We start from the raw sequence: 11,811 nt of genomic DNA on the forward strand, positions 1-11,811 counted from the left end.
TTTATGGCTGGGTGTGGCAGCTCACGCCTGTAATCCCAGCACTTTGGGAGGACAAGGCGGGTAGATCACCTGAGGTCAGGAGTTCAAGACCAGCCTGGCCAACATGATGAAACCCCGTCTCTACTAAAAATACAAAAAATTAGCTAAGTGTGCTGGTGGGCATCTGTAATCCCAGCTACTTGAAGCAGGAGAATCTCTTGAACCCCAGGAGACAGCGGTTGCAGTGAGCCAAGATCACGCCATTGCACTCCAGCCTGGGCGACAAGAGCAAAACTCTGTCTCGATAAAAAATTTAAAAAAATAAAAAATAGGCCGGGCGCGGTGGCTCACGCTTGTAATCCCAGCACTTTGGGAGGCCGAGGCGGGTGGATCACGAGGTCAGGAGATCGAGACCACAGTGAAACCCCATCTCTACTAAAAATACAAAAAAAAAAAAAATTAGCCAGGCGTGGTGGCGGGCGCCTGTAGTCCCAGCTACTCGGAGAGGCTGAGGCAGGAGAATGGCGTGAACCCGGGAGGCGGAGCTTGCAGTGAGCCGAGATTGCGCCACTGCACTCCAGCCTGGGCGACAGAGCGAGACTCCGTCTCAAAAAAAAATAAAAAATAAAAATAAAAATAAAAATAAAAATAATAAAAAAAATAAAAAATAAAAAAACAAAAAATAAAAAATAAAAAAACAAAAAATAAAAAAACATTTTAATGAATAATTAAAAATTGATTAGTGAATTTCTCATAACAGTGGATCTTAATAGGACAAATGTTGGCATGGAAAAAGTATGTGAGTACAATGAGTATTGAGCTAAGTCAGCAATTTAACAGGAACTGCACTTGACTCAATTTGAGCTAACATTCATAGGCATGTGCTCAAAACCAGGTTAGGCCAATTTTACAAAGTCAGCTTGTACGTAAACATTATTTTTTAAAATTTTTTTAAAATTTTTATAATTTACAGGTTATCATTCTAGTCCTGGAACAAGTTCACTTCTATTTTCGCTCCCAGTGCCCCTGCATTTTTCTTTTCTTTTTTTTTTTTTCCTACTTTTTTTTGTTGTTGTTGAGACAGGGTCTTGCTCTGTCACTTAGGCTGGAGTGCAGTGGTGTGATCATAGCTCACAGTAACCTCGAAGTCCTAGGCTCAAGCAAGCCTCTCACCTCAGCCTCCTAAGTAGTTGGGACCTCAGGTGCATACTGTAACACCCTAATTTTTAAATTTTTTTGTAGAGATGGGATCTCACTATGTTACCCAGGCTGGTCCTGAACTCCTGGGCTCAAGTGATCCTCCCACCTTGGCCTCCCAAAGTGTTGAGATTACAAATATGAGCCATTGCACTTGGCCCAAGTTCACTTTTCAAACTAGTGTTGAAAAATTCTGGAATTGGCTTCCAGAAAAAGAACATTTTCTACTGAGATTCCCTCCTCAGTCAGACTATGCATAAGCAAGAAAAAAAGGGGAGGGAAAGGCACTCAGGGTATTTAAGACTAATGCAGGAATCCTCGTGGGTTCCAGGGATAGGTTTCAGGGGTCTCACCAACCTTTGCATGCATTTTTCTTGCTTCATTCAGATTCTCAAAGCATCCATGACCATGGAAAAAGTTAAGAACCACTGCTCTAAAGAAGCGGTCATGCTGAATGCAGGTACCCCCCTTCCTCCCCACTTCTGCCTTTGCACCTTCAAGCTGACAAGAGTGGGAGTTGACCTTCCAGGTCTAGGCTGCTCAGCTCACCTTCCTCAGGGGCTGAGCTCTCAGCTGAACTGTCTTTGTCTGAACTGCCTGAGGAGGCAGTTTTGTTGGCCTGTTTCTTCATGGTTCCTTTCTTCTCTATTTTTCTGGCTTTTCCTTTCTTCTTATTTTTATTGCTCCCAAATGTCCACTATAAGGAGAAAAGAAAAAGGAAGACTGAAATAGGAATAGGGACTTTATTGGGAAAAGCTGGAAGACTCAAGAGTTAGGAGTCTCTGGCATTCATCTTTGAATCCAAAACAAATACACTTCATATGAAAAAAAAAATACAGATTTTTGAAAAAAAAATTTTCTTTTTGAAACAGGGTCTCACTCTGTTGCCCAGGCTGGAGTGCAGTGACATAGTCTTGGTTCACTGCAACCTCTGATTCCCAGGCTTAAGCCATCCTCCCACTTTAGCCTCTGGAGTAGTTGGGACTACAGGTGTGCCCCACCAAGCCCAGCTAATTTTTGTATTTTTTGTAGACACGGGGTTTCACTATGTTGCCCAGGCTGGTCTTGAACTCCTGAGCTCAGACAATCCTCCTGTCTCAGCCTCCCAAAGTGCTGGGATTACAGACATGAGCCACTGCACCTGGCATAGATTTTTGTTTTTGAGACGAGGTCTCGCTCTGTCACCCAGGCTAGAGTGCAGTGGTGCGATCTCGGGCTCACAGCAGTCTTGACCTCCCAGGATCGTTATCCTCCTGCCTCAGCCTCCCAAGTGGTTGGGACCATAGGCGTGTACCACCACACCCAGCTAAGCTTTGTATTTTTTGTAGAGACGGGGTTTCACCACGTTGCCCAGGCTGGTCTTAAAACTCCTGAGCTCAAGCAATTCGCCTGCCTTGGCGTCCCAAAGTGCTGGGATTACAGGTGTGAGCCACTGTGCCTGGCCCCAGCCTAGATTTTTGAAAACTTGCTTAAAACTTTAGAACTTCTGGTCTGGAATCTCTTAGAAACAAGAGAAAAGTTACATAATAAACATATAATTTAATTATTATTTTTTCTTTTTGTTTTCAGATAGGTTCTTGCTATGTTGCCTAGGCTGGCCTTGAACTCCTGGGCTCCAGTGATCCTCTCACCTGAGCCTCCTAAGTAGGTGGAACTACAGGTGTGCATCACTGCACCCAGCTCATGTATGTTTTATTGCCAACAGAAAACAGAAAAGATATCAACTTTATGGCAAGTCAAAAAACAGCTTCTGATGTTTTATGTGGCAGAGATGGCAGTAATTGTTAATGGTTGATATGTCTGGGTTTCAGTACAGAGAATGGTTTAGTTCTGGGGTGGGTCTCAGGAAGGCAGGGAACGTAGCTTGTGCCCAGGAGAAAACTGCAGAAAGCACAGAGAGAAAGGATGAAGGCCATTCTTTGGCATGAATGGCAGCACTGGCACTAACTCCAAAGAGGCAGAAAGTAATGTACATCATTAAATATATGTGCGTATCCTTTTTAAAACACTGGCATATATTACACAATAACATGACATTTAAACTGGATCATAAACAGGAAATCCCAGATATCAAAACATAAGGAACCTGTAATTTGCACTGTCAAACAGGCAGGCAATACAGTTAACTACCCCAAAGCCAAAAACCATCTTCATCAAGCACTTTAAGTTGAAAGGCCATACAACCACTTTACAAATTTGCAGACTATTTAGTTACATTAAACCATATCTCCTTTGATATTTTAACTTGCCAACTTAAAATGATTTTAGGTGAAAAATACTTTACTCAGAAACTTTGTTCTAATTACCATAAAGAATAATCATCTTTTGATTATCACAGACTGAATATTAAGTCTGGTATTAACATAATATTTCTACATCTAATATCCAACAAAGGTATAAACTCTTTGTTCCTTCTATAATAGGATGAGAAATTAACCTCCTATTTCACAATAGGTAAAAGAAGAAGTAAATTCTTTTGGTCTTTTCTTGAGGGGGTGGGGTTGGGTAGAGGTGTAGTTCTGAAGATGTTTCCAACTTAGAAATTTTCCATATGAGCTATTCTTAAGAACAACAGTCTGCTAGTTTACCTTCACAAAACATTGTAAAAGGGTATTATTTTTAATCTTTTTTTTGTTTTTGAGCCAGGGTCTCGTTTGTCACCCAGGCTGGAGTGCAGGGCAGCAGGATCATAGCTCACTGCAGCCTCGACTTCCCAGGTTCAAATGATCCTCCTATCTCAGCCTCCTGAGTACCTGCGACTACAGGTGTGCACCATCATGCCCAGCTAATTTTTAAATTTTTTTGTAGAGACAGGGTCTTGCTATGTCACTAAGGCTTGTCTCAGACTCCTAGACTCATGCAATCCTCCAGCCTTGGCGTCCCAAAGTGCTGGGATTATACGCACAAGCCACCTTGCACAGCCCTAATGCTTCCCTTTTAAGTCTGAGTTTTCAACCATTTCACATTTTAATCATTTCAAGGAAGATTTTTTTTTTTTTTTTTTTTTTAAGACGGAGTCTCGCTCTGTCGTCCAAGCTGGAGTGCAGTGGTGCGATCTCGGCTCACTGCAAGTTCCGCCTCCCGGGTTCAGGCCATTATCCTGCCTCAGCCTCCCGAGCAGCTGGGACTACAGGCACCCACCACCACACCTGGCTAATTTTTTGTATTTTTAGTAGAGACAGGGTTTCACCGTGTTAGCCAGGATGGTCTTGATCTCCTGACCTCATGATCCACCTGCCTCAGCCACCCAGAGTGCTGAGATTACAAGCAGGAGCCACCATGCCCGGCCAGGAAGATAATTTTAAAGCCAGTTTGCAAGAACCTAAAGGAGGCCAAAGTGTTCACTTTCTTAGTTAACTGAGCTAAAATATATCAACTTTTTTTTTTTTTTTTTTTTAATGGAATCTCACTCTGTCACCCAGGCTGGAGTGCAGTGGCGTGATCTTGGCTCACTGCAACCTCTGCCTCCCAGGTTCAAGCGATTCTCCTGCCTCAGCCTCCCGAGTAGCTGGGATTACAGGCATACACCACCACGCCCAGCTAATTTTTGTATTTTTAATAGAAACGGGGTTTGGCCATGTTGGCCAGGCTGGTCTCAAACTCCTGACCTCAATGTTTGTCCCTTGTGGGGTAGTGAGAAGACATGAGTAAACTAGAAGAAAATAAAAATGCTTTGAGTGAAAAGGGGCTTTCCTAACTAAATCTGAATGTGAGAAGAGAACATCGTTTTTTTCTTCCAACAACAAAGCTGCCTTACCTCCCATGAGGCTGACTGAGCCAGGTCTATCACACCAAAGGCAAAAAACCAACAGTTCTGTATGTGACAAGGTTTTGGGGGGATTACAATAATGTGGGTGAGTTTACTTTTAAACATAAAATTTCTTTCTTTTTTTTTTGAGACAGAGTTTTGCGGCCGGGCGCAGCGGCTCAAGCCTGTAATCCCAGCACTTTGGGAGGCCGAGGCGGGTAGATCACGTGGTCAGGAGATCGAGACCATCCTGGCTAACACAGTGAAACCCCGTCTCTACTAAAAATACAGAAAAATTAGCCAGGCGTGGTGGTGGGCGCCTGTAGTCCCAGCTACTCGGGAGGCCAAGGCAGGAGAATGGCGTGAACCCGGGAGGCGGAGCTTGCAGTGAGCCGAGATCGCGCCACTGCACTCCAGCCTGGGAGACAGAGTGAGACTCCGTCTCGAAAAAAGAAAAGAAAAAGAAAAGAAAAGAAAAGAAAGACAGAAAGAAAGAAAGAAAAAGAGACAGAGTTTTGCTCTTGTTGCCCAGGCTGGAGTGCAATGGCCCGATCTCGGCTCACTGCAACCTCTGCCTTCCAAGTTAAACTGATTCTCCTGCCTCAGCCTCCCGAGTAGCTGGGATTACAGGCATATGCCACCACGCCCAGCTAATTTTGTATTGTTAGTAGAGATGGGGTTTCTCCATGTTGGTCAGGCTGGTCTCGAACTCCCGACCTCAGGCTGGGCCTCGGACTCCTGATCCGCCTGCCCTGGCCTCCCAAAGTGCTGGGATTACAGGCATGAGCCACCGCACCTGGCCTAAAACTTCTTATATATATCTTACAGTACTGAGAAGTTGGAGTGCCGCTACTTGTATATTTACTTTGTATTTTATTTCATTTTATTTTTTATTTTTGAGACTGGGTCTTGCTCTGTTGACCAGGCTGGAATGCAGTGGCATGATCATAGCTCACTGCAGCCTTGAACTACTGGGCTCAAGAGATTCTCTCATCTCAGCCTTCTGAGCAGCTGAGATTACAGGTGCATGCCACCATACCTGGCTAATTTGTTAACTTTTTGTAGAGAGGTCTCACTATGTTACCAAGGCTAGTCTCAAACTCCTAAGCTCAAGCAATTCTCCTGCCTCAGTCTCCCAAATTCTGGGATTACAAGCATGAGCCACTGCACATAGCATGTATTTTATTTTTAATAAACCTTTAAAATATAATTTTAATAATAATAAATGTTCATTATATTAGGCCTTAAAAATATAGAAAAGTTGTTTGCTTTTTGTTTTCTTTTCGTGTTTATGATGAGGTCTCACTATGTTGCCCAGGCTGTACTCAAACTCGTGGGCTCAAGTAATACTCCCACCTCAACCTCCTGAGTAGCTATTACTAGAGAAACACCACAGTGCACAACCAGAAAAGTATTTGTAAAGTTGGGAAAAAAAAAAAAATCACCAGGCCGAGTGTGGTGGCTCACACCTATAATCCCAGCACTTTGGGAGGCCAGTGTGGGAGGATCACTTGAACACAGGAGTTGGAGACCAGCCTGTGAAACACAGCAAGACCCCATCTCTATTTAAGGAAATATATTTTTTAATTTAAAAAATCACCTGCTGCCGGCTGGGCAGATCATGAGGTCAGGAGATCGACACCATCCTGGCTAACATGGTGAAACCCCGTCTCTACTAAAAATGCAAAAAAATTAGCCAGGTGTGGTGGCGGGTGCCTGTAGTCCCAGCTACTCGGGAGGCTGAAGCAGGACAATGGCGTGAACCCAGGAGGCGGAGCTTGCAGTGAGCCAAGTTCACACCACTGCACTCCAGCCTAGGCAACAGAGGGAGACTCTGTCTCAAATTTAAAAAAAAAAAAAAAAATCACCTGTCTCCATAACAGGGACACAAAAATAAAAATAAAATAGGCTGGGTGCAGTGGCTCATGCCTGAAATCCTAGCACTTTGGGAGGCCAAGGCAGGCTGATTGCTTGAGCTCAGGGTTCAAGACTAGCCTGGGCAACATGGCGAAACCCAGTCTCTACAAAAAAATACAAAAATTAGCTGGGCGTGGTGGCGAACGCTTATAGTCCCAGCTATTCAGGAGGCTAAGGTAGGAGAATGGCTTGAGCCCGGGAGGTCCAGGGTGCAGTGAGCCAAGATCACGACACTGCACTCCAGCCTGGGCGACAGAGTGAGAGCCTGTCTCAAATAAATAAATAAATTTAATTTAATATAAAAATTAATTTTAAAAAATCACCTATGCTCGCTTCAGCAGCACATATCTAAAATTAGAATACAGAAAAGGTTAGCATGGCCCCTGTGCAAAGATGACGTGCAAATTCGTGAAATATTCCCTATTTTTTGTTTTGTTTTTCAAGATGGAGGCTCGCTCTGTCACCCAAGCTGGAGTGCAGCGGCATGATCTAGGCTCACTGCAATCTCCACCTCCTGGGCTCAAGGGATTCTCCTGCCTCAGCCTCCCGAGTATCTGGGACCGTAGGCGCCTGCCCCCACACTCGGCTAATTTTTGTATTTTTAGTAGAGACAGGGTTAGTAGAGCCACCGTACCCAGGCGAAAATGAGAATTGCTGTGAGTCTTTTCTCTCACCATATTGGTCAGGCTGGTCTCAAACTCCTGATCTCAGGGGGTCTGCCTGCCTCGGCCTCCCAAAGTGCTCAGATTACAGGCGTGAACCACCACACCCAGCCAACATTTCCCATATTTTTTTATTTGATTTTTTTTTTAATCACCTGTATTGCCACCACTCAAAGATAAATGATCACTTAAAAAATCTGGAAGCCAGTCTCAGTATTATTCTTATTTAATTCAGGGAAAGAGACACAAATAGGTCCCAATAATCTCCCAAAGATTTTTTTTCTCAAGAATAGATCATTTACTCCCATAAACCAGAGATTCCCGAATGCTTTTTTGTCTAAGCACATACTTAAAATATTTGCTCTGTACCTCTTCTCCCAAGAACAGAGTCTAAGCAGAATTGATATGGAAATATCTTAATCCAGCTATTAGTCCAGAAATGGCTCACCCATCCCAGCAAAAATTTTATTAATCTGATTCTGAGACAGAGGAAAAATGAATTATTTCACCAGGATGTAGCAGTAAATGGGATCTAAAGAATAAAGGAAAGAATTAAAGGGATGCTCTTATACTTTCCCCATCCAGAAGGAAGTAGAGGAAATGACCTGGCACTTCTTAATCTGTTTTGAAAACTATGGTTCTACTGAAAGGTAAGCTCTGTTATAACCTTAAACTGCCCTCAAATGCACCAAACATAAGCCAAGAATGAGAAAATGAGCGCCCACTGGTCTGCTGAACCAAGTACAGAGGCCAGGGGGTCTCCCAATGACCACTGCTCAAAAACCATCTGGGTAAAGAAAGGATCCATTGTCAGGACTCTTGTACACACTGACATCCTGCTTTCCTAGGTGTACATGTATGCAACCCCACAGAACACCAGAAAAGCATTCTGTAAATATGCAATGAAGAAAACTTAAAAAGAGACTGGATGGAATATGTTTTCTTCCTAATAATAGAGATTGGCAGTTTGACTCTCACTGATGTAACAGATATTTTAATGGGCAACAATTACCTAGTGAAACAAGGAAGTGAGTACTATATTCCCCCATGTCACGCTGAGTGTGTATAGAATGTTATAAGCAGATCGCCATTCTGTGAAGCAGCTATCCTTCTGGGCACGCAACTGAAAGATGGGAAGAAACACAAGGCGGGGACTGGTTGCTCTGGAACTGGGTGGCACTGAGATGCTGAGTATTTTGAGCATGATGAAGGCAGGAAAGTAAAGAAACTTCAAGATTTCAGAGAGCAAATTATCTCTAATGAGCAAGGAATACCCATATTCCTAGGTCTCTGGACCCAGCACAGAAACCATTCCAACCCAGTGACTCTGAACTGAATTTACAAGTGAAATAAAATACCTTTCAGTAAGTAGAGTTCAAGAATAACAGCTGGGGCTGGGCGTGGTGACTCATGAGTGTAATCCCAACGCTTTGTGAGACTGAGGCAGGTGGATCACTTGAGGTCAGGATTTCAAGACCAGCCTGGCCAACATGGTGAAACCCTGACTCCACTAAAAATACAAAAATTAGCCAGGCCTGGTGGCGGGCGCCTATAATCCCAGTTACTCAGGAGGCCAAGGCAGGAGAATTGCTTGAACCTGGGAGGTGGAGGTTGCAGTGAGTCGAGACTGTGCCATTGCACCCCAGCCTGGGTGACAGAGGGAGATTCCGTCTCAAAAAAAAAAAAATAACAGCTGGGCTAGTGACAAACTACACTGGGATTAGGGTCTAAAGAACTGGGATAGAGCTCAAGCCTCTAACCAGAGAGTATTTCCTTATCTGTAAAGTAGGAATAATAACACTGCCTTGACCACCTACCAGGGTAGTGTGAGACTAAAAGGAGAGAGAATAAGAAAAGTTTTAGAGCACACTAGAAACCAGGAAGTTCTACATACATGTGAGGTACTATTTTATGAAAAGAAAATAATTTTTTTTGTTTTGAGACAGAGTCTTGCTCTGTCGCCCAGGCAGTGGCGCAATCTCGGCTCACTGCAACCTCCACCTCCTGGGTTCAAGCGATTCTCCTGCCTCAGCCTCCTGAGTAGCTGAGACTAAAGGCACATGCCACTATGCCTGGCTAATTTTTTGTATTTTTAGTAGAAAAGCGGTTTCACTGTGTTAGCCAGGATGGTCTCAATCTCCTGACCTCGTGATCCGCCCGCCTCAACCTCCCAAAGTGTTGGGATTACAGGCCTAAGACACCGCACCCGGCCGAAAATAAGAATTTCTGTGAGTCTGTTCTCTCATCTGTGGAAAAAAAAGTTCAGATGATCTCTAAGACCCTGTAACATCGTAGGTTTCCATATAAACTGAATGTTATTCTGAGTCAAAGTAATTGTAAGAGAGGTTCTATAGTCATTATTCTAGATACTGACAATGGCCACAAAAGAGATGTGTTTGAGAGGGCACGGTTCCTGATTTAGGTGTTTTTTTCTGAAAATAAAAAAAGAGTCAGAGGAAGGTGGGTGTGGTGGCTCACACCTGTGCTGGGATCAGCACTTTGGGAGGCCGAGGCAGACGGTGCACTTGAGGCCAGGAGTTCAAGACCAGCCTGGCCAACATAGTGAAACCCCGTCTCTACTAAAAATACAAAAAAATTAGCTGGGCGTGGTAGCATGCGCCTGTAATCCCAGCTACCTGGAAGACTGAAGTAGAAGAATTGCCTGAACCCAGGAGGCAGAGGTTACAGAGAGCGGAGATTGAGCCACCACACTCCAGCCTTCTTGACAGAGCAAGACTCTGTTTCCAAAAAAAAAAAAAAAAAAATGGGGTCAGGAGTTGAAGAGTAAATGCAATTTTTTTTAATCCCAAGTGACAGGAGGCAGTAAATGCAATTTAATGTCTGTCTGAAGACATGAAGAATACCTTAGCTTTCTTTTCCTTTCTCCTGTGTAATCAGATAAAGTACAAAAGACACTATTGTATTTCATCATCAAGCAATCACATACATTTAACTGGAAAGCATAGAGAATCCTTGCACTCAATCACAAAAACTTGTAGTCTAGTTATGAAGACAAAAGCACAAGAAAAACAGAAGTGATACCAAAAAATGCACAATATAATGAATACTACATTACACTGTTAGGTTGGGAGTGTCGGAATTTCTTGAAAATACATTTGAGTAATTAACTAGTCCATGAAAATCACCTTATTCCAAATTCTTGCAATGAGATCTTAATGGTGTCTAGAAAGATGAGGCGTTACTATCTGCTTGTCTACACAGTTAAGAGCCAATATGTAAAACATAAAGCTCATGAGGCTGGGCGCAGTGGCTCATGTCTGTAATCCCAGCACTTTGGGAGGCTGAGGCGGGCGGATCACGAAGTCAGGAGATCAACACCATCCTGGCTAACACAGAGAAACCCCGTCTCTACTAAAAATACAAAAAAAAAAAATCAGCCGGGCGTGGTGGTGGGCGCCTGTAGTCCCAGCTACTGGGGAGGCTGAGGCAGGAGAATGGCGTGAATCCGGGAGGTGGAGCTTGGAGTGAGCCAAGATTGCGCCACTGCACTCCAGCCTGGGTGACAGACCGAGACTCCGTCTCAAAAAAATAAATAAATAAAGTTCAAAACTCACTAAAATTATCTCAAAAAGAAGAGAAATTTGAAAAGTAGTTTGTTCAAAAAATAAGAAATTTGTTAAAAATTTTCCTACAAAAATTTGTTTCAAACTGAAATAATTTTCTGGGCAATTCTATGAAACATTCAAGATACAAGTAAATTAAAATTCCCCAAATTATTTCATATTTGAGAAAAATGGGGTAACATTTTCTCACTCATTTTGTGAGACTGGCATACTCTTGATGTTGTAACTCGCAAAGGCATAAGGAAGAAAATAATCTGATCACTCTTATGAACATGGAGAAGAAAATCTTGAATAAAATAGTATCATACCAAGTTCCATAGTGTATTAAGAAAGATCAAACATAAAGACCAAATTAGATTTACCTCAAGATTGCAAGGTTGGCTTAACACTTGAAAGTAAATGTATATAATTTACCTTATTAGGAGGAATGATGATATGAACAAAGGCAGAAGAAACATTTAATGAGGTGCAACATATCTTAATGATAAAAAAGCAGCTAAATAGTAAGAGAGGACACCTTTTAAAATTTGATAAAGAATATCTCTCTCCATAAAGAATACTGTAACAAAATGACATTTCATGGTAAAAAGTGAAAAGCATATTTTTGTTTTTAAAAATATTTTATTTAGTTATCATTTACACAGAGTAAAATGAATAAGTTAGCATTGTTGGGTGGAAGTGTATCTGTCTGTCTGTCTGTCTGTCTATCTATCTATCTATCTAT

At 42.7% G+C, this 11,811-nt stretch overlaps 1 protein-coding gene and 1 non-coding gene across 2 annotated transcripts in view; one reads left to right on the forward strand and one right to left on the reverse strand.

Moving 5' to 3' along the window:
* RTF1 (RTF1 homolog, Paf1/RNA polymerase II complex component) overlaps positions 1 to 11,811 on the reverse strand; it is a 72,578-nt gene that overhangs the window by 28,705 nt on the left and 32,062 nt on the right. The window contains exon 3 of the mRNA XM_032174807.2: positions 1,726 to 1,873. Coding sequence (XP_032030698.1) covers positions 1,726 to 1,873 — 148 coding nt within the window. The remainder of the gene's footprint in view (positions 1 to 1,725; positions 1,874 to 11,811) is intronic.
* Positions 7,168 to 7,269, forward strand: LOC116482662 (U6 spliceosomal RNA). The gene has a single exon (XR_004251941.1). It is a non-coding gene; the product is annotated as a U6 spliceosomal RNA (small nuclear RNA).

This window comes from Hylobates moloch, unplaced genomic scaffold (genome assembly GCF_009828535.3).
Source record: "Hylobates moloch isolate HMO894 unplaced genomic scaffold, HMol_V3 SCAFFOLD_14, whole genome shotgun sequence".
NCBI classification, from domain to species: domain Eukaryota; kingdom Metazoa; phylum Chordata; class Mammalia; order Primates; family Hylobatidae; genus Hylobates; species Hylobates moloch.